The sequence below is a fragment of the Lepidochelys kempii genome, chromosome 2 (assembly GCF_965140285.1).
Source record: "Lepidochelys kempii isolate rLepKem1 chromosome 2, rLepKem1.hap1, whole genome shotgun sequence".
In the NCBI taxonomy this organism is placed as follows: Eukaryota; Metazoa; Chordata; order Testudines; family Cheloniidae; genus Lepidochelys; species Lepidochelys kempii.
In genome coordinates this window covers 22,729,971-22,757,722 of record NC_136381.1, presented here as the reverse complement: position 1 = coordinate 22,757,722, position 27,752 = coordinate 22,729,971, and the positions used below count along the sequence as shown (strand labels likewise).

Sequence of the window (27,752 nt, the reverse complement as noted above, 5' to 3'; positions counted from 1 at the left end):
CAACAAGAAATAACTTTGTACCAGTTTAGTCATGAAAAAACTGAATCCCATACAGGAGGTCAGACTAGATGATCATGATGGTCCTTTCTGAACTTAAAGTCTATGAGTCTGAATCTTTTTAATGGTTAGTTGCAATATTAATTCTGAGCCTCTTTCATTTCTAGTTTCTTTAGATAGAAGACGAGAAGAACTGGAATGCAGAGAACGGGAACTGATGGCAGAAGTCAGAGGGCTCAGGCAAAAACTTACTTCACAGGCCCGAGCTACATATCCGCTACCTCATTTTCCAGACACAAAGTGGACCACTTAAGAAAGCACACTTTATACTTTAGCAGTAACTTATTAATCACTGGAATTCTAAATAGTTATGTTGTGATCAAAGAAACTGATTTTTAGATTATTTATTATAAATGCTTTTGGAAATACTTTTGTATATAAAAATAAAATACTAACTAGAAATGTTATAGTTGCACACTTCTGATTGTTCTGTCCATAATGACACTTCATTCTTGATTTTTTTTAAAAATAAACATACTTTTTTTTATTGCTGAACCACTGAATAGTCAATATTTGAGTACAAGGCATATTCTGATTACACCAATTCCCTGAAAAATCAAAGCACTGTTAAAATTATTTATTTGTCAATAGTGTTTAATGGGAGCCTCTTTTGTAATCATTTTAATGTTTTCCATCTGTCTGTTATCTGGTACAGTCAACCCGTGGAACTGCTTGCCAAGGAGAAGTCGTGAAGGCCAAAAGTATAACTGTGTTCAAAAAAGAATTAGATAAATTCATGGAGAATCGGTCCATCAGTGGCTATTAGCCAAGAAAGTCAGGGATGCAACCCCATTCTCTGGGTGTCCCTAAACCTCTGACTGCCAGAAGTTAGGACTGGATGACGGCTCATTCGATAAATTGCCCAGTTCTGTTCATTCCCTCTGAAGCATCTGGCATCAGCCACTGTTGGAAGACAGGATACTGAGGTAGATGGACTATAGGTCTAATCCAGTATAGCCGTTCTTACGGTGTATTCCAAATGAGGCAAAGGTGATCTAAAAGTAAAACTAGATATAGTGGCCAGATCCTTAGCTCCTGTAAATCATCTGATGCTCCACTGATTTTGATGGTGCTAAAATCAATTTAATCCCAGATGTGGATTTTGCCCAGTATAGGAGTTGGAACATCATGTAGAAGCTGTAATATGAGAAATAAGAAATGAAAGTAAAATAATGTCAGATGTTTTTGAAAATTCTAAAGCTGGAATCTGCCATGCCAATGTATAGTGATTTAGAATCAATTTCTTAAACAAAATTAGTATCCATAGCTTAGCTAGTCAAAATAAATATGTGGGCCTGGAAACTGAGTTGCTCATTCTCTGTGCTGAGGACTGAAGTTTCCTGTATCCATCTACTCTATCTCAGCTATCCACTTGTTTCTGCCGAAAATATTTCTCTTCATGTTTGGGAGCAAAGAGTAAACAGTCTTAAAGTCCTCAAAGCAGCAATTTCCCAAAGGCTGAGTAACACAATTTAAATTTCAAAAATGGAAAAAATGCTGTAGCTCAAGTGCTATTTCTCTTATATATATATTCCACTTTTAGTGTGCGTGCACTCGAGGTTGGAATCTTTTGGCCAGTAATGTCTGTTAGGGCCACAACTGCATCATGAGTGCTTTCATATCTCCCACCCAATGGCATAAAGGGCAGAGTGGGGCCAGCCAACCCTCAGTTCCTTCTTGCCCATGGGTGTGGGACAGAACTGAGAGCAGTGGCTGTGTCTCTTACATATTTGCAATAAAACTGATATTTTCATACATAGTTACAATTTAGTGTAGGTTTATATTGGAATTGGAAAAGGTTCAGAAAAGGGCAACAAAAATTATTAGGGGTATAGAACGGCTTCCGTATGAGGAGAGATTAATAAGACTGGGACTTTTCAGCTTGGAAAAGAGGAGACAAGGGGGGGATATGATAGAGGTCTATAAAATCATGAGTAGTATAGAGAAAGTAAATAAGGAAGTGTTATTTACTCCTCATAATACAAGAACAAGGAGTCACCAAATGAAATTAATAGGTAGCAGGTTTAAAACAAACAAAGTATTTTTTCACACAGCGCACTGTCAACCTCTGGAACTCCTTGCCAGAGGGTGTTATGAAGGCCAATACTATAACGAGGTTCAAAAGGGAGCTAGATAGATTCATGGAAGGTAGGTCCATCAATGGCTATTAGCCAGGGTGGGCAGGAATGGTGTCCCTAGCCTCTGTTTGCCAGAAGTTGGGATTAGGTGACAGGGCATGGATCACTTGATGATAACCTGTCTGTTCATTCCCTTTGGGGCACCTGCCATTGGCCACTGTCAGAGGACAGGATACTGGGCTTGATGGACCTTTGGTCTGATCCAGTATGGCCGTTCTTATGTTAATAGTTCGATAGTCAGCTTAGGACAGTTTTTGTTAGGTGTCCATTCCAGATAGGGGTTTTTTTAATGGTTTTAGCATTTATGGCTGAGCAAAAATCACCAGCATTCAAATATTGTCCTTCATACTAGGTGAATGCTCCTCAGTGATGACAATATATGTGCCTGTTTAGTTTGAATGAGGGGCATATCACTGACAAATGCTCCATTTATCAATTATTTTCTAAAAATCCAAAAAGGGAGGGAAACTGGCTTAAAGCTTTATTCCCTGGGCAAATTGGAGACCAGCTTCTGATCTAGGTAAATAAGATCTACCCACATCTCCAGCAGAAGTGCTCCAGTGACTGCATGCTATAACCTCCTCTAACGCTTCAGTTCTTGAAAAGCACTCCTATGCTCCTAACACTTCTGAGCCCACTTCATCAGCAGAAGGAGTTAGGATGCAGCACTGCCCTTCTGAAGTGCTGGAGAACAGGTCTTCGTGTTAAGAAAAGGCTTAGATCACCTCATGTCTCCTCTGAAGCTCGAGGGCAGAATAAGGCCGGACTTAGGCCTTTCTGGCACCTGAAAATACTGGTACTAGCTAAGGAGCACCCACAAGCAGCCTCTATACTGCCTCTACGGCACCGCCTGCTGAGCTCTTGGTGCCAGAGCTTCTCTCTTTAGTACCCATAACCTTGGTACCAATCTTGTCAGCACATTTTATTCTGATACCACGTCCTTAGAATGGCTGCTCATGCTACAGTCTCAACACCAAGATTCATATCTCTGGAAGATCTAGCAATGTCCTTCTCCCTTGAGTCACTACTACTACTGTTGGTAGTAAACATTCCTCCAATGATACCCAGTGCCAAAGAAGTATCCATGGTCAGTATGTCTGCAGTACCAATGAAAAAGAGTTTGCAGTTCCTGGGTTTCCATCTGTCACCGCCAATAGAGGTGCCACATTATTCCTTTTTTTTTCATTGGCATCAGATAATAGGGAAGTTCATCTACCTACTCTCTAAGATCCCTCTCATATGGCCCCTATTCATCTAACAGGGAATGTAGAGTTCATGATCACTATAGTAAAAATATGAGCTATAGACAAATATTTCTCCTGGTACAAAAGCCCTCCTCCCCAACTTACTTTTCTTACAGCCCTCATTCCTGGCTGTATTGAGCACCATGGTGCTTCCACCAGGCTAGGAAATCATCCTTCCTGGCCCCCACATGACCTAAAGCTCCCTCCCCAGTAGGGTCTATCAGAGTCCAACAACAACAGCCACCCCCAAATGGCAATTGCTGATCCTCAGCTATTAATTATTTGTATTACCATAGCATCTAATTGCTTGTCTCTAATGAAGAAATAAATCCGCCACCTGAACTGCTCCCACTGCCATCTTGTCATCTTCACCTTATGAAGCTGTGGGTCCTGTATGCTCCATCACACCCTGACAACTACAACGTCTTTCAAGACCACCTTTGTTGAATGGCAGAAACCTTAGGATTCCAGTTGAGGTAGTGCAGGAGAAGTCCCAAGAACTATTGGACACCTTGCCCAACTCTATGCCAGACAGACTGGCTATGCCAGTAAATGAGGAACTATTAGAACCTGTACAGTTCTGGCAGAAAACTGTATCTATTCCTCCAACATCTATAAAGACAAACGAAGTAGAAGGTGCCATCTTTGGGGTTTGAGTGCCTTTAAACTCATCCCACACTTAGATCTCTTGTTCACTGTTCAGAAGAGAACAAAACAACAAAGCTCTAAGCAACATGTACAGAAAAGGAGCCCAAATGTCTAGATATTTTTGGATGGAAGAGTTACTCTCTCTGCCAGCCTCCAGTTTAGGATTGCCAATTACCGGGGACTCCTTGCCAAGTATGATTACATAAATTGGAACTAGGATTCGGACTTTACAGACAAATCTCCACAAGAGTCAAGAGAAAGAATTAAGATCCTTAATTGCAGAGGGTCAGTTAACCTCAGACCTCCTTACAGGCAATGGTTGATATGTCGGGTCCTGCAAAGAGATCACGGACAACAGCAGTGACAATGATATGGGCATCGTGGTTGCAATCCTCGGGGATCCCCAAACACATATGAAGTACAGACAATCTCCCTTTTGAGGATTGTAATCTCTTCATCAGCAAGGCAGCTGCTGCATTACACTTTTTAAAGGACTCCTGAGCTGATGTCCCTGGGTGTATACACACCACAAAGAAACAGGTTAAGCAAACCTATGCCAGGCTGACTTTCAGCCGTTTTCTATCTTCCATGCTACAGTTCATTGGAATCTCCTAGGAAGAAAAAGACATGGCATAGAACACCACCTTCTGCTTCTGCTTCATCCGAAAAGGTGCGGCAGATTTCTCCCTTGAGGTAGCCAGTTTGACAATTTAGATGAAAGCTGCTTAAAACATACCCAAAGGACTTGTACCCCTTCCCTACCCAAATGGGAAACACTTATTTTATCGCCAAGCTACTTAGGCAATGTCCCCTCAGATTGTTGGGGCCTGGAAATCATCCAGGGTGGATATTCAGTCCAGTTTCAGGCTCCCCCTACTTACCATTTACTCTCACTATTCCTTTTCAGGGATCCCTCTCACAAGAGATGATTATACCAGGAGATAGATGTGACATTACCCAGGGTACAATCTGGACTGTTGAACAGCTGTGTCCCCTCAATTCTCTAATGTGGGGTGCCTTTTATACTGCTTTGCTGTGAGAGCAACCACTCCTGATCTGCTCTCACACAGCCTCCCACATGTAAACGGCTGCCAGCTCTACTGTCTGAGTGCTATGGCCAGCCACTCTTGAATTACACTGCAGAGCAGCACCAGCAAATTCCCAGTCCCAGACTTTCCCCCAGAAATGTCTGTCTCATAGTGCTGGAAAACACAAGCTCATATAAAGTCTGTCATTTTATTCATAGAAAATGATATGCACAAATCCTGTTATCTCAAATGGACTTTCCCAAACACTTCAATCCAAGCACACTGGTTTAAATAAAACAATAAAAAAAAACTTTAACTACAGAAATATAGATGTTAAGTGATTACAAGTAACGAGGCATAAAAGTCAGAATTTGTGTTTTATGTTTTATTTCTTTGCAACCAATACCTAACTGAACAAGGTAAGTGAGTTCAAAGCAAAAGTCTCTCTCACCCCATGCTTCAGCAGTCTTACTGGCTAAATTCCTTTCAGACAAGATCCAAAGCTGTTTCTTTGTTCCTCAGGTGTTGTGTCTGCTGTGGGTAAAGAGAAAGGGAGGAATAACTTGGGGCATCTGTTTCCCATTCTTATACCTTTTTCTCTTCCTTGAGAATCATTTCCAACTGGGATTTAGGAGACAAAAATCTGTGAGGATGGGAGCCTGCATCTGTTTCTTTGCCAATATGTAAATTTCTCACACCCTTTCTTCTGTCAAAGAACGGCTGCTTAAACAGATGGTAGTCCATTTGGTTTTGTTGACATCTGGCTGAGGTGTTGGCTAATTATCGAGCTAGCATCCTAAAAATAAACTAGTCGCATCAACCCCAGGAGTGGGAGGGGCTGGCTGACCAGAATACGTACCCATTCAAGACACTGGCATGTTCACAGGGCAACTAGCCGCCCTCGCCACCCTGGATGCACTCTATTTTTTAGCACACGAGTTCAATCAGAGCTATCATGGGTGACTCTCGTGCTGACAATCACATCCCCAGCTCAAAGTATAGGCATGCGCTACCTTTCATCCAAGGCACAAGAGTGAGGCTGCCAACAGACAACACATGGTGATGTTCTAAGTGAATAGATAAGGAGAAAAACCGTCAACCCGTCAGGCAGCAATCTGCTTGTGGTGTTGGTGCATCTGTTACCAGCCAGACAGCTGTGCACCTACCAGACTACAGAACACTAACAAATCACCTGAGCAGGAAGTTTTGAGAAGCTCACACATGGACTATAAAAGCCTACCATTCCGACAGTTTTTCAAAGTGGTCATCTTCATGTGGTCTCGTTTGCTATAGAAATAAACAAAAATTGTCCAACCTTATGCTCCAGGGGAGACCCAAGTCCAGGATCTCTCTGACACATTCATCGCTCCTCGACCTCCCCCCGAAGGTTTGATGTAAGCAAAACCAACCAGAAATTTGGTAGGAAGAGCCAAACAGCTATTTTTTTTCAGCATCAAATGCCTTTATTAATGCTGGGACCAGCTTTTTATTCTGTGTTGGTGGGCCTAGCACAGTGGGATCCTGGTTCATGTGATGCTATGGCAATACAAATAATAAATATAGCATCATAGTTGTGTATAGCACTTTACAGGCAAAACACCCCCCAAGACACCACGTGAAATCCTAACCCCAGAGACAGCGAAGGCAAACCTAACCCTAATTTAAATGAAGCCAGGATTTCAACAATTGTCAATACCCCAAATGGCCTACCAATGTAACAGCTTTTACTCTCCCATCCCCAGGCTCCAACTCCCCTGCTCCCTGCTCGGTCATCTGTTCCTTTGATTCCTGCAGCTACCATCTAGCTCAGGGATGGGCAAACTCTGGCCCAGGGGCTGCATCTGGCCCTCCAGATGTTTTTATCCAGCCCTCAAGCTCCCGCTGGGGGAGCAGGGTCCGGGGCTTGCCCCATGCCGTGCAGCTCCCAGAAGCAGCGACATGTTCTCCCTCCGGCTTCTACGCGTAGGTGCAGCCAGATGACTCTGCACACTGCCCTCCCTCCCCCCCCAGCGCCGGCTCTGCAGCTCCCATTGGCTGGGAACTGTGGCCAATGGGACCTGCAGGGGCGGTGCCTACGGACAGGGCAGCGTGCAGAGGCGCCTCGCTATGCCTCTGCTTAGGAGCTGTAGGGGGGGACATGCCGCTGCTTCTGGGAGCTGCTTGAGGCAAGCGCTGCCCGGAGCCTGAACCCCTGACCCCCTCCCACGCTCTGAATCCCTTAGTCTCAGCCCAAAACACCCTCCTGCACCCCCAACCCCTAATTCCCAGCCCCACCTCAGAGCCCCTCACCCCCCCCCACAAACTCCAACCCCCTGCCCCAGCCCAGAGTCCCCTCCCACACCCTGAACTCCTCATTTCTGGCCCCATCCCAGAGCCTGCACCCTCAGCGGGAGCCCTCACCCCAACCCCCAGTTTGGTAAGCATTCATGGCCTGCCCTACAATTTCCGTAGCCAGCTGTGGCCCTCGGGCCAAGAAGTTTGCCCACCCCTGATCTAGCTGCTGCTCCCCTCAGCCCAGTGAGTATACAGTATCCCCCACCACCCCTGCCTCTCTGCCCATTCCTGTCACTCACTTCACCACATGCACTACTCTCCTCCCCACCCCCCCACACCTCCCGCAGGAAGGGCAAATGTCTCCTTGGCCTGTGGGGGCCTGGCCGGCCAATGGCAGGATGTGGGGGCTGGGACGGATACAGCCGGAGGGGAGGCGTGGACCAGCACGGTGGGGGGCTCACTTCAGCGTGTTGGGTGACTGAGGGCTGCAGGGTGGGGCTGCACCCCCCCCCCCCCAGGTCACAACCCAACCTGGGCCCCTTCCACGTGCAGGGGTTTAGAAGCAGGATTTTGTAGCGCAACACTGGGGGGTGGAGGGGGGGGGGGCTCAGCTAAGTGCTTCGGCCTTGTAGCCCCCTCCTCGCAATAACCCTGCAGCCCCGGGCCTCAGGGGGCTTCTGAAACCCAGCGACCGAGCTCAGACCAGCGTTGGGAGGGCGGGCGGAAAAAAGCAACCGCTGCCCCGTGTGAGGATCGAACTCACGACCTTCAGATTATGAGACTGACGCGCTACCTACTGCGCTAACGAGGCGGCTGGAAGCGAGGGCCGCGCGCCGCCCCTCCAGCCGGGCCCGCTCGCCTTGCAGCGTTCGGCGCCCAGGGGGCCGCGGCGAAAACGGAGCCCCCCAGGGAAGCCGGGGCGGGGAGCTGCGGGGCTCTGGCCCCACCGGCTGCCCCCCAGCACCACCGGGAGACGACTGCGCCCGCCCGCGCCCCGCCCGGCTGCTCCGCTTCCCCCGCCCCGTTGCCCGACCCCCAGTGAGAGGGGCACCCCGCCGGCTGGGGCGCTGCCAGGGTGGGCCGGGTGCGCCTCAGGGAATGGGAGGGAGGCCGCTCGAAGGGCGGGGTTGGGGGGCCCAGCCCCCAAGATCCCCCCCTCAGGAGCCCCCCCCCACGCGGCGGCCGCGCTCGCCGCAGCTCCCGAGGGAGGCGGGGACGTCGCTTCCCGTTACTGTTCGGGAGCCCCCCGGGGTGTGTGCGCGGCTCCCCGCCCCGCCAAGGGGCCTCCGGGACCCGGCAGACTTCGCCGCCCCTGTCCCCGGTCCGGGGGCAGCGACGTTGGGTGCTCGGTGCCCCCAGCGCAGGCAGTTCTGAGAGGGGGCTGTCTGTGCCGTCGCCCCGCTGCTTCCGACACCACCAGTGCAACAGAAACTCTTCTGAGCCCCGCCAAATCCCTTTGCGTTTATAACGGAGGCATTCAGCTGGCGCGGAAAGGAACAATGGTTTAAGCGTCCTGGAGCTGGGCGTGTGCGCTGCTTTAATGAGCCTTCTCCATTTTCTCTGCCATAACGAGCAACAGGAAGACGAATAGGTGTTTTTTTTTTAAAGCCACGACGAGCGACTTTAATGACTGTATGTGTTCAGGTGTTAACTGGATTGATTTATGTTGGCAAGGTGCTATTTTACATGACTAATTAATTATGCCAAATAATTTTCCATCCACATACTTGCACTTAGCAGGTCACTGAATAATTACTTTTTGGCACTGCTGATGCAGCTGCACGCCAATGCTGAGGGCAAACTACAGTTTATTAAAGTCAAATAGTCAACTGTTTCTTAGAGACCAGCACGTAGTAAACTCGTTTAATAGAGCAGGCAGGAAAGACTCCAAATACAATTCTCCTTCGGAACTTCAGGGTTGGCATTTTCCACCCATTTATTTCAATTTAAAAATATTAATGATTTTATAAGAGTGTGACATTTATCAATAACATAAGCATACTTTCTTCCTTTTTTATTATGAATTACATTAATTCATAAAGTAGCCACCACTGTTGGATCTGGGCTACATTTACATTGAAAATATTAGGACCTATAATGTTTAAATGACACTGTGGTGAAAACATTTGTGCTCTGAACTGCATTGGTGGTGAATTACTGGTCTCATTTTCGCTAGCCTAGCCCAGACCCCAGAGCCCTCAACACCTTCTTTGAAAGCTCTGTATGTCTAGAAGTTAGGTCCCATCTTGTAAGTTGCTCCACGGGATCCCAGAATCAGGAGCTGAGACAGTAAGTGATGCATAGGTGTGGGAATGCTGCAGTGTGGGGCTCTGCTGCCAGTCCCACTTCTCAAGTCCCAGCTGCCACAGGCACAGTGAAATAAAGAGTGATATTCACAAAGGTATTTAGGTGCCTAACTCCCACCAATGTCAATGGCACTTACCTAAGAGACTTCACAGCAGGTGAATGGCAGCACCAGAGTCAAACACAGGTATTGTGCCTGCAATATTCGCAACCCCACACATTCAAAAATCAAGAGTCGGGGCCCAAAATCATGAGATTCTTAAAAAAGCAATAAATTTCGGGCTCTTTATGTTGTCCTTTTGGTTTCTCAGCCTTTCAGGTGCACTTGCACCATGTTTTTTAGATTTTCTCCACCACCAGGATGTTTTTTAAATAAAAGGTGCGATTCTTGTGCAATCACTTGGCACCAGGAGCTGGGGGTTTAAGGAAAAAGATCACAAGATGTGATCAAATTATGAGAATCTGAAACACTGTGAGACTTTGATCCCTGCATGAGCCATCTGACAACATTCCCACCCAGTAATAAGCTTGTTTTATTTTCACTCAATGGTGAGTAGTTTTAAAAGAAATAAATTACTGAAATCCCTAAAGTAATGGTCAGGTATTATGCATGGGGCACAACTGTCACATTTAGTCCATTTTAAAACTTGTTTTCTTTTCTTCTTTTTGTTTAAACAAACAGTCATGGTGGCACCAGATGCAGCCAGTGGCCAGGGCCCCTTTAAACTGTTTTGAAATTATGGAACGGCTGATGTCTCCATTCAGATTAACATCTGAGTTGGTTTGGCTCCACAATAAATGCTATAGGGACCCCTAGAAGCCTCGAGCTGTTTTGGAGATTGTGCAACAGTGCTTGGAAAGGTATCTCCTTTTGCCTCAATGCTTCACACCCTTCAGAGAGTACTGCAAGGAGGGGATTAAAGAAGTGTGATTAAATCAGACAGCACTGGGTAATGTGAGGTTGAACTCTTCATGTGCCCTCCAGGCAAGGTGTGTGTCTATCAGATAAGCAAACTAATCAGCTTTAAACCTATGTTCCATCTGGGGCAGAATCCTTGCTTAAGCACGACATCTGCAAACCAGCCTCTTCAGTTTTTGGATACACTTGTACCAACAAAATCAGCGAGAGCTTGTGGCGCCAATTTGCCTTCAGTAGTAACATTTATTTGTTTTTACTAACAAATGATTCCTTCAACAAAAGGGAATTTACAACAGAGTGGAGTCTGCAAGTGGGAAGCTCATTTGTTCTTTGTTTATATGCAAGGTGAGCTGTGTTGGTCTCTTATGTATAGTCTATATGCACAGTGCTTGCCATACACATCAGTCAACTGCTGATCCAAAGAATAATGAGCCGATCAAGACATGTGGGCAAGATAAGGAAACGGCTGGAGGAGATCAAGAATCAGTCAGTCAGGCCAATAAAAGCAGATTTCAGCCACCATGAAAGTGTAAGACTAGCTACTGATGCCCTTTTGGACGGTGGGACTGAATCCTATCTCCAAGCCTTAAATGAAGAAGGAGAGGTGGCTTTTCTGTCATCCGTGGAAGTTCAGTATATCAAGAAAAATGCCAGAGAGCCTTACTATGCTAATGAATCTCACGCAGAGAAGGAGACTGGACCAAGGCAGAATGATGCTGGCTCTCTTCAGTCAGGAACATACTTCCCTATATCTGAAGGTAGTGAACCAGCCCTGCTTCACACCTGGAGCACAGCAGAGAAGCCCTATCTAAAGGAGAAATCCAGTGCCACTGTGTATTTCCAAACAGAGAAGAACAGCAACATCAGAGACATTATACGCCGCTGCATCAGCAAGACCAGTCAGGTAAAGAGAAACTCCATGTTTCCTTTGGGTTTGTTTTTCTCCCTCCTTATAAATACTGTTGAATGTGGTGCTTGGTTAGAACAGGCCCTGGTATGTGCCTTACCAATGCAACTCTGTCTAAGCAGGGGTGATACAGGTCATTCTATGCTTGCCCTATCTCCTTTGCAGACAGTGAAAGACACCTCTCACATCGTCTTGTGAAAAACTGGAGCTGGTTTTGTTATGTGAAGGCCTTAAGGTAACAACTGTGCCGTTTGGGCTTGGCATTAAGGGAAACCAGAGTAAGACCAAGCAAGCAGCTAACAATTTCGCTAATATCCCAGACTGAGCTAAATTCAAACCCAGACCTCCAGTGATTAGAAGCTAGTACATTAATTCACTGGCACACCTAAATTCTCTTGTTCTTCTTATTTAAAATAAATGTACCCAAATAAAATAAATGTATCTTAGTTGCGCAGCCATTTTGTATTTGGGACACCAGCACGCAGCCTGTCTGAACCAGATAGCTGCATAGTCACTGTAAAAACCTTAGCATGCAGTTTTGCTTTGAAAAGTGACTGTAAGAATGGCACTTACTCACCAGATTGCTCGCTGTGTGTATTCAGAGCAATGTCTTCTTACTTCAGTGACTAAAATAAGTGTTCACTGCTCTTTTTGTCTCCCCTTATCCCTTCAGAGCCAACAAAGCTAAGGAAGTAGGAGCTAGGTTTTCTTTTTGTGCACTGCAAACAGGTTTGTTTAGTAAGTTCTAACCAAGTACATCTGTGCAACCCATGAGTTTGGACAGGTGTCACTGAGGTCATAATTTGAAGACAATAGATAGAATAGGTGTCAGTGAGGGTCTAATCTGGCCTGTGGAACCTTTGTTACTGGTGATGGTGCAGGAGAAGGAAAGAATCGGTTTAGAAGCTCAGACTCCAAGTTGGGTTTGAAGGGTTGGCAGTTAGAAAATACATCATTGTATTTGTAAACTGAACAATGTTTTATCTGGAGATGTTTGCAAGACAATAAACATGGAACTTGCAAGACACTAGTACCCATCGTCTGTGTAATTTCTGAGTTTATAAACAACCCACAACTAGTGCTGCAAGTTACTCTCTCTAAAGGCATGGGACACGTGGCACTTCTGTCAGCCTGCAGCTACTTTGGCTTATCTAAACAGGTTATCCTTCAACCAGGAGGCACCTATTCCTCCAGAATGTTGCTGAGTCATGTGAATAGAATGGAGTTGTGAGTGAGACTTTGGAGGAGACTATTAAAAAGGCTTTTACAGTGAAAGTTGCAAGAGCTCTTATGCTGTAGTCAGATAAATTTCATTTTTTGTTGATGACTCCAGGAGACGCAGCACAGAATGTGCAGCTCAAGGAATATAGGGGGCAAAGGTGGCTTTATACCTCCATCTTGAATCCTGGATGTTGTGGGGCCAGTTTAACCCACTTGTGTAAACTAGAGCAGCCAGAAGATTTGTTTCCGTTGGTTTCTAGTCAGTTTTACTTTGAGACTCTCATGCACTAGCTCAGTTTGGGTGTAATCAGTGCAGGGGCGGGGGGGGGGATGTTTAATCCCAAATAAAATTACATTAAAAATAATTGAAAAAAATTCTATTAATATTAGTGTAACCCTTCTGCCCGTCAGAGTTGGCAGCAACAAGGGCCGGGTTCAATATCTAGGGGTTCCATTCCAATAACACAATGCAAAACCGGCTTGAGCCCCCACCCAGTGACCTGGGACAAATATATACCACCCCCGCTGCGCGCCTCCAAGAGGCAAGACTTCCCCTCTTGCAAGCACATAGTCAGAGTGTAGCAAAAAGCCTTTTAATAACAGAGAGAAACAATGCAGCATTATGTTGGGGAAACACCACCAACAGGATTCATAACACAACCCAAGCAAATTGGAGCGTGTCCATTCCCTTTGGTTCTTGAGTCCAGCAACCCAAAATCACCCAAAGGTCTCTGTCCCTGGTCAGGGCAGCCCCAGAGTTCAAAAGTTTATCTGCAAATGTTTACCTCCCAACCTGGGTGGAGATGGGGTGGGGTGGGGGGATTTAAGGGGCACCTTACATGGTCCAAAACTGATTGCCCCACCTCTCTATGGGGCTCTGCTTTGCCAGCCATCCCCATGAGCTGCTCAGGCTCCCCCACTACTTACTACAAGCTGAAATCAGTGATTGTTGTGTTAGGGGAGCCTCAGTGCTGGTGCACCATTAGCCCAAAGTGAATTCAGCTCAGCAGCCTATAACTAAACTCCTAATAGAATCAAAATTAGCTCTGTTTCAGAGTAACAGCCATGTTAGTCTGTATTCGCAAAAAGAAAAGGAGTACTTATAGCACCTTAGAGACTAACCAATTTCTTTGAGCATAAGCTTTTGTGAGCTACAGCTTACTTCATCAGATGCAACTTAGCTCTAATATTCTACAGTGGAGAGAGGAGGAAGTGCAATTAGCATGTAAGGCCCTCACCAGAGAGGCCATGCCACCAAGTACCAGTACCTGTCTCCAACCTCTCTCTCTATTACTGGGTGTTGGAACCTGTGACCCTTGCCTATCGAGGGCTGCTTAGTTGATGGTGAGTCCCTCCATCATAACAAAAGGCCGAGTACAGTTCCACTGTCCTTGATTCATATAGTCAGGATAATAACAGTTTATTCCTGCCCCAATAACAGAGAAACTGGGACTCCTACAGCAGCCAAAGTGACCACCTAGGCAGGGTGGGTGTGCCTATGCAAATGAGATCAGGCCCTGAAGTTCTTTTCCATAACCCACCATGACTCGCCACCAGATGTCAGGATAGAGCTCATCTTGACTCTGCTTACATTAGGTTTTATAAAAAGAAAAGGAGTACTTGTGGCACCTTAGAGACTAACCAATTTATTTGAGCATGAGCTTTCGTGAGCTACAGCTCACTTCATCAGATGTTTACCGTGGAAACTGCAGCAGACTTTATATACACACAGAAATCATGAAACAATACCTCCTCCCACCCCACTGTCCTGCTGGTAATAGCTTATCTAAAGTGATCAACAGGTGGGCCATTTCCAGCACAAATCCAGGTTTTCTCACCCTCCACCCCCCCACACAAATTCACTCTCCTGCTGGTGCTAGCCCATCCAAAGTGACAACTCTTTACATAATCAAGTCGGGCTATTTCCTGCATAGATCAAGGTTTTCTCACATCCCCCCCACCCCCATACACACACAAACTCACTCTCCTGCTGGTAATAGCTCATCTAAACTGACCATTCTCCAGGTTTAAATCCAAGTTAAACCAGAACATCTGGGGGGGGGGGTAGGAAAAAGCAAGAGGAAACAGGCTACCTTGCATAATGACTTAGCCACTCCCAGTCTCTATTTAAGCCTAAATTAATAGTATCCAATTTGCAAATGAATTCCAATTCAGCAGTTTCTCGCTGGAGTCTGGATTTGAAGTTTTTTTGTTTTAAGATAGCGACCTTCATGTCTGTGATTGCGTGACCAGAGAGATTGAAGTGTTCTCCGACTGGTTTATGAATGTTATAATTCTTGACATCTGATTTGTGTCCATTTATTCTTTTACGTAGAGACTGTCCAGTTTGACCAATGTACATGGCAGAGGGGCATTGCTGGCACATGATGGCATAGATCACATTGGTGGATGTGCAGGTGAACGAGCCTCTGATAGTGTGGCTGATGTTATTAGGCCCTGTGATGGTGTCCCCTGAATAGATATGTGGGCACAATTGGCAACGGGCTTTGTTGCAAGGATAAGTTCCTGGGTTAGTGGTTCTGTTGTGTGGTATGTGGTTGTTGGTGAGTATTTGCTTCAGGTTGCGGGGCTGTCTGTAGGCAAGGACTGGCCTGTCTCCCAAGACTTGTGAGAGTGTTGGGTCATCCTTTAGGATAGGTTGTAGATCCTTAATAATGCGTTGGAGGGGTTTTAGTTGGGGGCTGAAGGTGACGGCTAGTGGCGTTCTGTTATTTTCTTTGTTAGGCCTGTCCTGTAGTAGGTAACTTCTGGGAACTCTTCTGGCTCTATCAATCTGTTTCTTTACTTCTGCAGGTGGGTATTGTAGTTGTAAGAAAGCTTGACAGAGATCTTGTAGGTGTTTGTCTCTGTCTGAGGGGTTGGAGCAAATGCGGTTGTATCGCAGAGCTTGGCTGTAGACGATGGATCGTGTGGTGTGGTCAGGGTGAAAGCTGGAGGCATGCAGGTAGGAATAGCGGTCAGTAGGTTTACGGTATAGGGTGGTGTTTATGTGGCCATTGTTTATTAGCACTGTAGTGTCCAGGAAGTGGATCTCTTGTGTGGACTGGACCAGGCTGAGGTTGGTGGTGGGATGGAAATTGTTGAAATCATGGTGGAATTCCTCAAGGGCTTCTTTTCCATGGGTCCAGATGATGAAGATGTCATCAATATAGCGCAAGTAGAGTAGGGGCTTTAGGGGACGAGAGCTGAGGAAGCGTTGTTCTAAATCAGCCATAAAAATGTTGGCATACTGTGGGGCCATGCGGGTACCCATAGCAGTGCCGCTGATCTGAAGGTATACATTGTCCCCAAATGTGAAAAAGCTCTGCGATACAACCGCATTTGCTCCAACCCCTCAGACAGAGACAAACACCTACAAGATCTCTGTCAAGCTTTCTTACAACTACAATACCCACCTGCAGAAGTAAAGAAACAGATTGATAGAGCCAGAAGAGTTCCCAGAAGTTACCTACTACAGGACAGGCCTAACAAAGAAAATAACAGAACGCCACTAGCCGTCACCTTCAGCCCCCAACTAAAACCCCTCCAACGCATTATTAAGGATCTACAACCTATCCTAAAGGATGACCCAACACTCTCACAAGTCTTGGGAGACAGGCCAGTCCTTGCCTACAGACAGCCCCGCAACCTGAAGCAAATACTCACCAACAACCACATACCACACAACAGAACCACTAACCCAGGAACTTATCCTTGCAACAAAGCCCGTTGCCAATTGTGCCCACATATCTATTCAGGGGACACCATCACAGGGCCTAATAACATCAGCCACACTATCAGAGGCTCGTTCACCTGCACATCCACCAATGTGATCTATGCCATCATGTGCCAGCAATGCCCCTCTGCCATGTACATTGGTCAAACTGGACAGTCTCTACGTAAAAGAATAAATGGACACAAATCAGATGTCAAGAATTATAACATTCATAAACCAGTCGGAGAACACTTCAATCTCTCTGGTCACGCAATCACAGACATGAAGGTCGCTATCTTAAAACAAAAAAACTTCAAATCCAGACTCCAGCGAGAAACTGCTGAATTGGAATTCATTTGCAAATTGGATACTATTAATTTAGGCTTAAATAGAGACTGGGAGTGGCTAAGTCATTATGCAAGGTAGCCTGTTTCCTCTTGCTTTTTCCTACCCCCCCCCCCAGATGTTCTGGTTTAACTTGGATTTAAACCTGGAGAATGGTCAGTTTAGATGAGCTATTACCAGCAGGAGAGTGAGTTTGTGTGTGTATGGGGGTGGGGGGGATGTGAGAAAACCTTGATCTATGCAGGAAATAGCCCGACTTGATTATGTAAAGAGTTGTCACTTTGGATGGGCTAGCACCAGCAGGAGAGTGAATTTGTGTGGGGGGGTGGAGGGTGAGAAAACCTGGATTTGTGCTGGAAATGGCCCACCTGTTGATCACTTTAGATAAGCTATTACCAGCAGGACAGTGGGGTGGGAGGAGGTATTGTTTCATGATTTCTGTGTGTATATAAAGTCTGCTGCAGTTTCCACGGTAAACATCTGATGAAGTGAGCTGTAGCTCACGAAAGCTCATGCTCAAATAAATTGGTTAGTCTCTAAGGTGCCACAAGTACTCCTTTTCTTTTTGCGAATACAGACTAACACGGCTGTTCCTCTGAAACCTGTCATTAGGTTTTATGAAACTCATTCTGAAAATGAACTCTAAATGTTGGTTCTAACCTGCGTCCACCCACATACAGAAAGTTGTACAATTGAGGATTGCTCCAGGCTTGAGGGGTAACATGGAAGAAGCTTCTTTCTATGAATTCATACTGCATACATTTGATCTGTGGGAGAAATTCACCTACTTGCTAAGCCCTGTGTGTATCTTGTATGAAATAATTCTGTTTTAGCTATTTTCCTATTGTTTTCTGGTTACTGTTTAATTATTTTCCCCAGTACTGAACCCGGGGCTACAAATTCCTAGGCCACTCTAAGGTTTCTTAGTAAAAGGACCTATAAAGAAAAAATATTTGAGGCTGGTTCTATATGAGCAATAAAGCAATAGCAAGATATTCCTTTGAACTGGGTGCTCATCTATATACAAGGAAAGGGATCTATATAAAATTTTCCCTTCTCCAACACAACATTTCAACTTATATTTGTAAAATAAGCATTATATTTTCTTGGTATCCCAAAATCATATATCTTTGCTCTGTTTACACCAATGTCTTTTCTTCCTAGGTTCTGGCCATTATGATGGATGTTTTCACTGATACTGAGATATTCTGTGATGTGTTAGAGGCAGCTAACAAAAGAGGTGTTTTCGTCTATCTGTTGCTTGATCAAAGCAATATAAAGCTCTTCAGTGAGATGTGTGATAAGGTGCAGATTGGAGAGGATCACGTCAAGGTATCGCTGATTACACAAAACTCTTAAAGCCTTAGAGCTTTCGTTCCTAATGTCGAACTTGTTTTGACTCATACTCCTCTGTTGTAACTCAGTATCATGGGTATTAATTTGAATTGTGATATAACAAGTATCTGGCTGCTAGCCTAATTTGTCTTCAACTATGTGAAAGAAAACTGAATAAAGAAATAAACTTTCTTCTATAAATAGCCCCCAAGTTTCTAATAAATTGAGGCTAATTAAAAATTTTCATGATGGTGTTTGAACCATTGTTAAATCCCAAAGCCGGGGAAGCACAAGAACTAACGGGTTGGTTTGTTTATTGAAAATATGCCTTCATGAAACACAGGGTTTAAAAACTTATGAGCCAAAGTGTGCTCCCCTTTATTCATCCAACGAACACGACTGATCTGTTAGGACTCTGATCCTACAAAGACTTAAGCACATGTGCTTAACTTTATACCTGGCAAGTAGTGCTGTGGAAATCAGTGGAAATAGAGCCAAGCACAGTGGCATCCTGGTCTATGCTAGGGCATTATGGGCTAGATTCACAAAAGGATTTAGGTGACTAACTGCCACTTTAGATGCCTAAATCCCAGAATTGGGCCTCACTGGGATTCATAAAGTCCCTGCTCTGCTGTCACCAAACCCTAAACTCACTCAGTGCCTACAGTCTCACAGTAAAAGCTCCCGAGGCACCTATGTGTCTGCCTCTGAGCGTGTGCACTGCAGCCCCATGCCAGTTGTCCGGATGCCTAAGCCCGAAAGCATTGCGTGAATATTGAGAAGTCAGGCTTTCTGCCACCTAACTCACCTACAGGGCCTGATCCAGCAAGCACACTGAGAACTCACGTAGCAGATTGGGCCCGTATAGGCGAGCTTCTACAAAGCAGCTGGGAGTAAGGGGAGGAAAGTTTCACTGTGAAGAAATCATTTTAAAAAGTCTTCGGAGCAGAGGGACTGGATCCTGGCTGTCCAATGTGAGTGCTTTAACCACCAGGCTACAGAGTCATTCTTGGGCTTGCTTGCTTGATGTCTGTCTCTGGCCCAATGACTCTTTCATTAGTTAATCCACAGTGGAGCAGCATCAACAGCTGTGAGATCAGAGGAGGGCTATGTCAGAATATCCCAGAGGCCAGCGATTAGGGCAGTCAACTGAGGAGAGACTTGGACTGGGGGGGGGGGGGTGTCTCTACCAAAGCCCAGGTGAGTACCCTAACCGTTGGGCTAAAAGCTGTGAGGGAGCACCTCCCCCTCTACTCCCAGCTTCTTGCCAAAATGGTGCTGGCACCTTACTGCAAGAGAGGGAATGCCGCTGAGAATCCCAGGCAGAGGGAAGAACCTTCCTGTGGCCCAGACTTAGGCCTCTATCTCTGAGACAAGAGAGGGGCTTTCACACACCCTTCCTCTTGGCTCCTCCCATTGGCTAGCTTAGGTGGGCCAAGGAACCACTTAACATGATGACATTTGGGAACCCCATTCTAGGGCACCTTTCCTTCCCCATTCATTGTCTAGGGAGCCAAGGCACCTAACCCAGGCTTTGTGATTCCCAGTGATTTTCTAGATGCCTAAGTGTAGCGATGCGTAAGTTTCTTTGTGACACTAGCCCTATGGTACTACAAATAATAATAATCCTCACAGGGTGTAAAGTGCAGCATATGTGTAAGTCTTTGTAGGCTCAGGGCCTCATTAGTAAGAGGAGTGGGTTTTAGCCCGAGATGTTTTATACTAGAGACCACGTAAAACACTAAGACCTAGATCCTCATCTGGTGCAAACAGACACAGTTCCCTGGAAGCTAGTGGAGTTACACTGATTTACACTAGCTGAGGATCTGACTCTAGGGATCTAATTCTAGTCACTGCTATGGACATACCCCTGCCGTTCATTTCCAAAGGTGTTGCATCACAGTCATAGAGCTGGGGGGGGCCCAGCTATGTCCAAAAATTTACAATACTGTACAGCATAGCTCCCTTTTGTATAGGTTTCCATACAAAGGCCAAATATATAGCCCAGTTTGTGCACCCATTGAAATCAATGGCATTGCATCACATGACAAAGTCTGACGAAGATTTAGTCTAAATTCTATGCAACTGCACTTTACAGTATTAAAATATACAGTTGGGGAATTAAATAAGAAATCCTAGCAGAGGGAGGGGGAAATTAAGCATTACAGGCTAGCGGAGAAGAAAGATTACCAGCTAAATTTTGCAATAGGATGATGAATTTTAATGTGTTTACTGGTTGTTGTTGTTTTTGGTCTTCTCTAGAATATTTCAGTCCGAAGTGTTACTGGAGAGGTTTACTGTGCCAAGTCAGGCAGGAAATTCTCAGGGCAAATCCAGGAAAAATTCATCATCTCTGATTGGAGATACGTTCTCTCTGGATCATACAGGTGAGACCAGTCATCACATGTTCTACCTGAGGTTAATTCTATTATTATTTGAATTGAAGTTGTACTTAGGGGGGCCCTACTCAGGGATCAGAGCCCCATTGCGTTAGGTGCTGTACACATGAAGGCTGGGTTACAGATAAAAGTATTTTAGAAAGTAAAGGTTTACTCTGGATTATGATTCATAGGCCCTAACCACACTGAGGATCAAGAGTGGTTCCCCTTAAAGTGTTTTGAGGTGTGTTTTTTTTTTTTTTTCCTTCTGAGAACCATTTTATAACCGTGCAATGGTCAAACTGTGTTACAGAGACTATTTACCCTGCATAGCAAAGTTTGGCTATCCTCATTCTCAGAAAAAAAGATCCCTGTCTCCAGTGGTCATGGATAGCATGTCGCAAGTCATTCATGGTTATACATGGTAGTTACTGTGCAGTCTGGAACTGTGGCAAGTTCATACTAAAGCTCTACTGCTGAGAGGAAGGCTGGCGGTGTGGTTAGGGTGTTGAACTGGGACTCAGGAAATCTGGGTCCAATTCTTAGCCCCACCCCCCCCCCCCAGACTTCCTGTGTGAGGTTTGCCATTGACTTCTGTGGTGCTAAGCTTTCACCCTTAATCTTTCTGTAGTTTGGTTACGCAACTATAAAAAATGTGATGATAAGCCTTATTTTCCCACACCCTTTGTCTGTCTTGATTGTAAATTATTCAGGGTATAATGCCTAGTACAGAGGACTCTGATCTCAATTGGGACATCTAGGCACTACTCTAATACAAATAATAAATAACATTTATACACATAACACCACTTTTGTGGTTTTAAGACACAGGGTGTACAAAGGGCAATAGGCTGCGAAGTTTGAAGTTCCTTGGATCTAAATATTAATTGGTTCAGTCTCTACCAGAGAAAATTGGAGCTAATTGGAACTGGTCAACATTTTTCCTTTTTTCATGAAACATTTTGAAAATATAATTGTTTCTGTTTTGAATATTGCAAGGAAATATCTTTTGTGCTTTCTGAAAACTTTCCAAACCAAAGAGGTTCTTGTATGAGACACAGCTGGAGTGAATATCTCATGTATTTATGTGTATATCCATCCAATCAAAGAGTCAGGAAAACATCAAGTGACAGCATGCCACAACCTGTACCCAATCACAATTTACACAATAGCAAACCAAAAATAAATCAGTAATTTTTTAAAAAATTGCTATTTTCCCCCTCACAAATAAATTGAAAATTTGTAGCTGGAAGTTTTCAAATAACTGAAACATATTGCTGGAACCAAAACATTCTCATAAAAGCTATAATTTTCAAATATATGCTGCTTAAAAAAAAAAAAAGTTCAAAAAATGTTGATCAGCTCTAGAGCTGATGGCCTATCCTAGTAGAGACTAGGATGTACCTTAACTGTTCATGGCTGACTCAAAAGAGATTGTGGAGCAGAACTAGAAAGCTGCCCATAATACTTACCACATTTTTCATGTCATCAGCAAATCATTACCAAGAGACATGTACATTTCCATCACCTTACAGAGCTCTTAACGTGGCATAGGTCAGCCTCTGTTTGGAGATTCACTCTCTATTTTCCTTTCAACTAGCTAACTTGTCATATAGAAACGCTAGATTCCTGCCATCCACCTTAGCAGATGTGATACGTCTAGCCTTTATTTTCTGTTAATTACGCCTGTAACATCTGGCCTGCAATGTTTTCATACCGGTATAACTATTCTAGTTAAAGGTGTGGTTTTATTGTTTTTAACCGAGCAGCCCACTTTAATTTCCCTTCCAACATGTAGTGTTGCTAATTCTTGCAATTTTATTATAAGTCTCACAACATTTGGAGTATTAATTAAAGTCCCAGATGCTAAGGTTAGGAGATTGCATGAGCATCTGAGCGTTCATGTTTAAAAAACTACATTTCTAATCTTCATGGTTACAGAGAAAATCTTGAAAACTTGACTCACGTGAATCCTACCGGCTCAGAAACCAGAAGGTGAAGAAAAAGATCCAAATTGTATTATATTTTTTTTAAATGTCATGCTCTTTGGGAGGTCTGACCAGTATAAGAACTTTTATACCAGTATAAATGTGTCCACACTGTGTGTAGAGGGAGTGGGGGATACAGATAAAGTGGTACAACCTGTGTGCATAGACAAGATCTCTGCTGGCCATAGAGACAGACAGCCATTTTGTGTTCAGTTCTCATCAGACCGTGAGACACACCTACATTGGGTGCTTTTTCAAGGACAGTTTATTTTTGTTCTTTCTACTTTTGTGTTCTTTTAATCTTCTGACTGAAGATGCTTGAATGTTATTAGTATAGGTAAAAAACATACCAGCAAATCCATGTTGTATTGAATGTGTATGTAAGGAAAGCAAATGTGACGGAATGGAGCAAGCAGACTTTTTCTCTAGCAAAGATTTTCTCTTTGCTGTAAAATGGCTAGCACACCCACCCACCCACCATTCATATTCAGAGTCGTGCCTTGCATTTGTCATTGCTGTTGCAAGCTGCTCTAACCTCAAAAGCCTTGTCAAACTGCATAACCTTATACTCAGGCCAGCAGAGGGTGTGGTGAATACCAAATCTTTTATACACAGTTTAACTCCATCAAGCCCTGCCGTGTTTACCATAGGCTCACACACCATGTGTTGTTTTTATAGGCTTGCTAGCTTTTACTTTGTTCACTCTTGTTGTTTTCTCCTCATTCCCCTATCCCAACCCCAGTTAACCCTCAGTCTTAGCCAGCAGCTTATACTCCCTGGGGAAGATCAATGCAAACGAGCCTTTTTGATGAGTGATGATAATAGAGACACTTTTGCAACCGATGTTCCTTAAGAGTCTCATTTGTGTAGGCCTTAAAGGTAACGCAAAATCACGTCAGCTTAGCTTTTTGTCGTGGATCATTAGAAGGGTTTGAATCTGGTTTAGGGGGTAGTTTCCATACAGTTTTATCACCTGTTCCTCTGGCTTTGGGCTGTTGGAACGTTGTATGTATTATAAACCCTACTTTTTCTAATTCTCTCATGTATATAATCAAATCAGTCTTTAGCAATGTTAGGTCAAGTATTTATTTGGGTGCGCGCTCTCAGTGCTCATAAAAGAGGCCCAATTAAAAGCCCTGGAGAGTGAACCCCTTGCCTAGGGTGACCATATTTCCCTTAGCTGAAAACGGGACACGGGTAAGAGATGGTCCCTGCTCAGGGAAGGTTACTTTATACATCTCTGAGGCACAATCCTTTAAGTAAACTCCTCACTATCCTGGGATGCAAGCTGTCCCAGGTTGACCCAGACCACCTGTAGTGTCCAGCCAGAGAGCGGGGGCTGCTGCCCAGGGGACAGGTTTGAAAGCATCCCTGCCTGCCAGCAGCAGTAAATCTCTCCAGTCATGCTGGTGGTGGGCAGCACTAACTTCAGAACTGACCCCCTGGCAGCAGCCGCCGCTCTCCCCGGGTCTGCCAACACCACAAATGCCATCTTGCTGATTACCCAGATCTCATGATTCCAAATCCGAGCCCATTAAAGGCAAAAAAGAGCAAACACGAACAAATATGAAACACATCATAAGGTTTTCAGCTGATTTTACTCATCAGATCAATTAGTATGACTTTTTCATGGAATCTGAAGAAATAATTTCTGCTGTAGTGTCTTCAAAACGCAAAAAGACAAAGCATTTAAAATAGTGCCTGTTCTATACAACTGAGCACAAGGTATACTGAAGCTAGTAGTAGATCTAACTGCCCTTCTTATAACATGCAGTGTTGTATCCTCTTCAGTACAAAGAGACTTAACTCGGATGGGATTTTCAGAAATACTCACAACTCTGCTCCCATTAAAGTCAATGGTAAAAACATCAGTGGGAGAAGAGCTGGAGCAAAACTGAGCTCCCATCCACAAGGTATGTTCAGATTTAAATCTGATCTCTGAAGCACCTCTCATGCACACCTATGGTGTTGTAAATGTGAGCTATAAAGGAAAAGTAAAGAATTTCAGGGTCAGGAGCTGCCAGTGAAGTCTACAACATTGCACTGACAGTTTCCAAATGAACTTGCTGAGAGAGGTGAGAGGATACAGTCAAAAACAGGACTCCAGTGTATTAAGAATAAACTCGGAACAGGCTGTTCTACATGGTTAGGGAGGCAAAATACTAGAATTACTCCACAGAAAGATCTACTAAGGAGTGAATTAATAAAACAGCATTAGTCTCAGGCTGGAAGGATCCTTTTCACACCCAGTATTTCTTACCTAACGTGATTCATCTTAAAATTGTACATTAGGCAGTGTTTTCAGCTCTTCGCATAAACTGCACAAATAGTCTATTGTGTTTTGAATTATGCTTTTTGGATGAGTTTATACTAATAGTAAAAATTACTGCCTCCCCTGAGCCTTCCCCTCAGAAGCGGGAACGCTGTACATAGAAAATATGCTAATGACCCAACGTGGAGATAAAAGTTTCCACTGGAAGAGTTGGATAGTTCCTGAAAGAAGATGCAGCTATGGATACAACTGCAGGAAACAGGTTAATATAGGTTTATTATTCTCAGAACTATTACACATAAGGTATGTGGCTCTTCCTTTAAAATCAGCCAGCTCCTGCTTGCCTTATTAATTTAGTGCCTGCTCCGTTTCTCATTAGTCAAGGGAGAGTCTCTTTAACTTAGTATGAGTTGGATCTGGCTCTTTCTGCTTATTAGATACTCAAATACTACAGTGTTGCTTGTAGGATAGACAGACAGGCATCGTGTGTCCTTTGGCTCAGTATCCACATAGTCTTTTGCATTAGTTAACTAAAATTGATTCAAGATCGCTCCTTTGGCTAAAGTGATGCAACTTTGAATGCGGACAGTTCTCTCTTTGTGTGCGTGTATGACGTACAACCAGAGTAATACAACACGAAAGCCCAATTAAAGGTACAGATTTTGAAATATTCAAACATACTTGCTGTTTAACACCATATTAGTGATACTAGTTAATGCAACAAGGTACACATGTCAGCTGCAGGGCTTCCACTGCACACATTTCAGAATTCTTGTTTGTTTTGATTTTTGCTGGAAGGCACTTTATTAAAGTGGGATATTATAGTAAAAAGACCCATTCCCTCACTCTGACAAGGTGAAAGAGATGTGTGAATAAGTAAGGGATTTTGAATAAGATTCAAGTGGTAGATTTGACTCATTGTGATCTATACAAATACCCAAACTATCACTGCGCTTGTTGGAATTAACTTTTATATAACAGACTTGTCTCACACCACTCCCTTTAGAGGGTTAGTCAACTTGACAAGGTTCTTGAAGGCTTCAGAGGCAGTTGTAATAACACTGTTTATCATATCAAAGACGGGATTGACATTAAGTTACTTGCATCTCACCTGGAAAACCAATCTTGTTAATACGTTTGGACCATAGGTTTCAACAATATAATACACAAGCCATTGGCATAATCTTTTCATTGTTCTCCAATTTCTCATGGACAAGGTTAACACTGACTTTATGTTCTCTTTTCTTCCAGCTTCACATGGTTGTGTGGCCAGGTTCACCGGAACTTCCTTTCCAAGTTCACTGGCCAAGTTGTAGAGCTCTTTGATGAAGAGTTTCGACATCTCTATGCTTTGTCCAAGCCAGTGATGGGACTGAGATCTCCCACACACACAGTGCCCTTCTTGCTAAACAAGAGTACCACCACCCAAGGCAGCCTCACTAGCAGCAGCAACCAGGGAAGTGCCAATACTCCTTCAGATCCATTCAGTAGCTTGTCGGCTAATAGCACATATCAAACCAAACAACCCTCCAGAACTCACATGTACAGCAGCAACCCAACATCACAGTCACCACTTCATAGAGGTAACTCCTTCCATGGCTACACCTCATTCATGTCAACCCAACCATGGAAGGCCACCCAAACCAACTATCATCAGTGGCAGTTTGGTACTGATACCCCAGCAGTCCTTTATAATAATGTTAACATCTACAAACCTATGCAACTTAGACAAGACAATGTAAACAGGTCAAGGTTAAACCCAGTGTGGAGATGCCTTCATAAAGCTAACCTGATTACATAACCACCTTGTTTTGTATTGCAAATGTATTGAAGATTCATTTTAGCAATAGCCTGTTTAATAATGAATACTCAGCATAGAAATTATGTAGAATACAAAAGGGGGAGACTTGCAAGACTGTGTTCTCTCTTTATTTTGTTTCAAGCCTTAGGGATGATTGTATGTTTCAGTCACAAAGGACAACCACCACCAAATGTTTCTCAAATTAATAAAACCTAAGTCTGCTAGCACTGAAACCTTGCATTTATGATACCACCATTTAGGAACAGAAGTAGTAGCATTGTTTAAAATGTCGGTCTGCCCTTACATAACGTATTTGTGGTTAGCATTGCCAAATGAAAGTGCATAAAATAACAGTTTGATGATGATTTTTATGTGCTTGTGAAGTTTTCTGTTTATTCACTAAAGATACTGGCAGCAGTCGTGCAAGTTCTCTCATTCGCTGCCACCATGCCTCAATCCTGACTTGGAAGGATCTCTTGAAGAGTTGAGAGAAGCACAGCCTCCATCTCCATTCAGTCATCTCTGCTGAGACTGGTAACAAGGGTGCCAGTTGTGGTCGTGCTTTCTGTGAATAGACCTGTTGTGACATTCCCCTGGTGTTATCTGGACTGGTGATCTGCTAGGTCACTCCAATCCTTGACTCTGGGAAACAGCCTTACCCTGCTCTGCTGTGAGAACCCCCACTCCTGGGCTGGTCCTGCACAGACTCTGGCATGGAAGCTGCTCCCAGCTACATGAGCACTTTCTGCCAGCTGCTGCTCAGATTGTGCAACCGAATGACACTAGTCAATATCTCCGGTCCCAGACACAACCCTAGGAACCTCCATCTTGCAGTGTCCAGTTATGCCACTGGATGCTGCAAGCTTACATGAGTTCATCAATTTAACAAAGAAATTGATTATGTCTAGGCTTGTTATCCCAAGGGGAGTTTCTGACACACCACAAACCAAACAAACTGCTTCAGGTAGAATAAACAAATTTATTAACTACAAAAGATTGACTTAAAATCTAAGCACAAGTCAGATTTGGTCAAATGAAATAAAAGCAAAACACATTCTAAGCTGATCTTAACACTTTCAATGCCCTTACAAATTTAGATGCTTCTCACCACAGGCCGGCTCGTTGCCCTTCAGACAGGCTCTCCCCTTTGACCAGTGCTTCAGTTGCTTGGTGGTGAT

General features: G+C 44.3%; 2 protein-coding genes, 1 long non-coding RNA gene and 1 other non-coding gene across 9 annotated transcripts in view; 2 read left to right on the top strand and 2 right to left on the bottom strand.

Annotated features, from left to right (window-relative positions):
* Positions 1-564, top strand: part of TBC1D31 (TBC1 domain family member 31) — a 33,745-nt gene extending 33,181 nt beyond the window's left edge. For 2 of the 4 annotated variants that reach the window (XM_073330212.2, XM_073330214.2), the window contains one exon: positions 165-549. In XM_073330212.2, coding sequence (XP_073186313.1) covers positions 165-310 — 146 coding nt within the window. In that variant the 3' untranslated portion in view covers positions 311-549. Of the gene's footprint in view, positions 1-164 lie in introns of all 4 variants that reach the window. The other 2 variants (XM_073330211.2, XM_073330215.2) reach the window with 2 other exon arrangements.
* LOC140906388 (uncharacterized) lies at positions 551-8,948 on the bottom strand. 3 transcript variants are annotated; one of them, XR_012157099.2, is made up of 4 exons: positions 8,187-8,948; positions 5,975-6,182; positions 5,567-5,649; positions 551-1,194 (listed from the first exon to the last, which is right to left on the bottom strand). It is a non-coding gene; the product is annotated as an uncharacterized LOC140906388 (long non-coding RNA). The 3 variants fall into 3 exon arrangements; XR_012157098.2 differs by lacking the exon at positions 8,187-8,948 and adding an exon at positions 6,308-7,057; XR_012157097.2 differs by lacking the exon at positions 8,187-8,948 and having other exon boundaries at positions 5,975-7,057.
* On the bottom strand, positions 8,128-8,200 carry TRNAM-CAU (transfer RNA methionine (anticodon CAU)). Its single transcript has one exon. It is a non-coding gene; the product is annotated as a tRNA-Met (tRNA).
* FAM83A (family with sequence similarity 83 member A) lies at positions 8,203-27,030 on the top strand. The gene is made up of 5 exons (XM_078851426.1): positions 8,203-10,242; positions 10,376-11,516; positions 17,965-18,132; positions 20,398-20,522; positions 26,025-27,030. The coding sequence occupies exons 2-5, from the start codon at positions 11,040-11,042 to the stop codon at positions 26,572-26,574; spliced, it is 1,320 nt and encodes a 439-aa protein (XP_078707552.1). The 5' UTR covers positions 8,203-10,242; positions 10,376-11,039; the 3' UTR covers positions 26,575-27,030.
* Positions 27,031-27,752: the final 722 nt, after the last annotated feature.

Bases quoted from the DNA above. Each gene is read 5' to 3' on its own strand.
- FAM83A (XM_078851426.1), top strand. From the start codon at position 11,040: ATGAGCCGATCAAGACATGTGGGCAAGATAAGGAAACGGCTGGAGGAG. The intron at 11,517-17,964 runs GTAAAGAGAAAC...TTTTCTTCCTAG, and splicing joins GCATCAGCAAGACCAGTCAG to GTTCTGGCCATTATGATGGA. The intron at 18,133-20,397 runs GTATCGCTGATT...GGTCTTCTCTAG, and splicing joins TTGGAGAGGATCACGTCAAG to AATATTTCAGTCCGAAGTGT.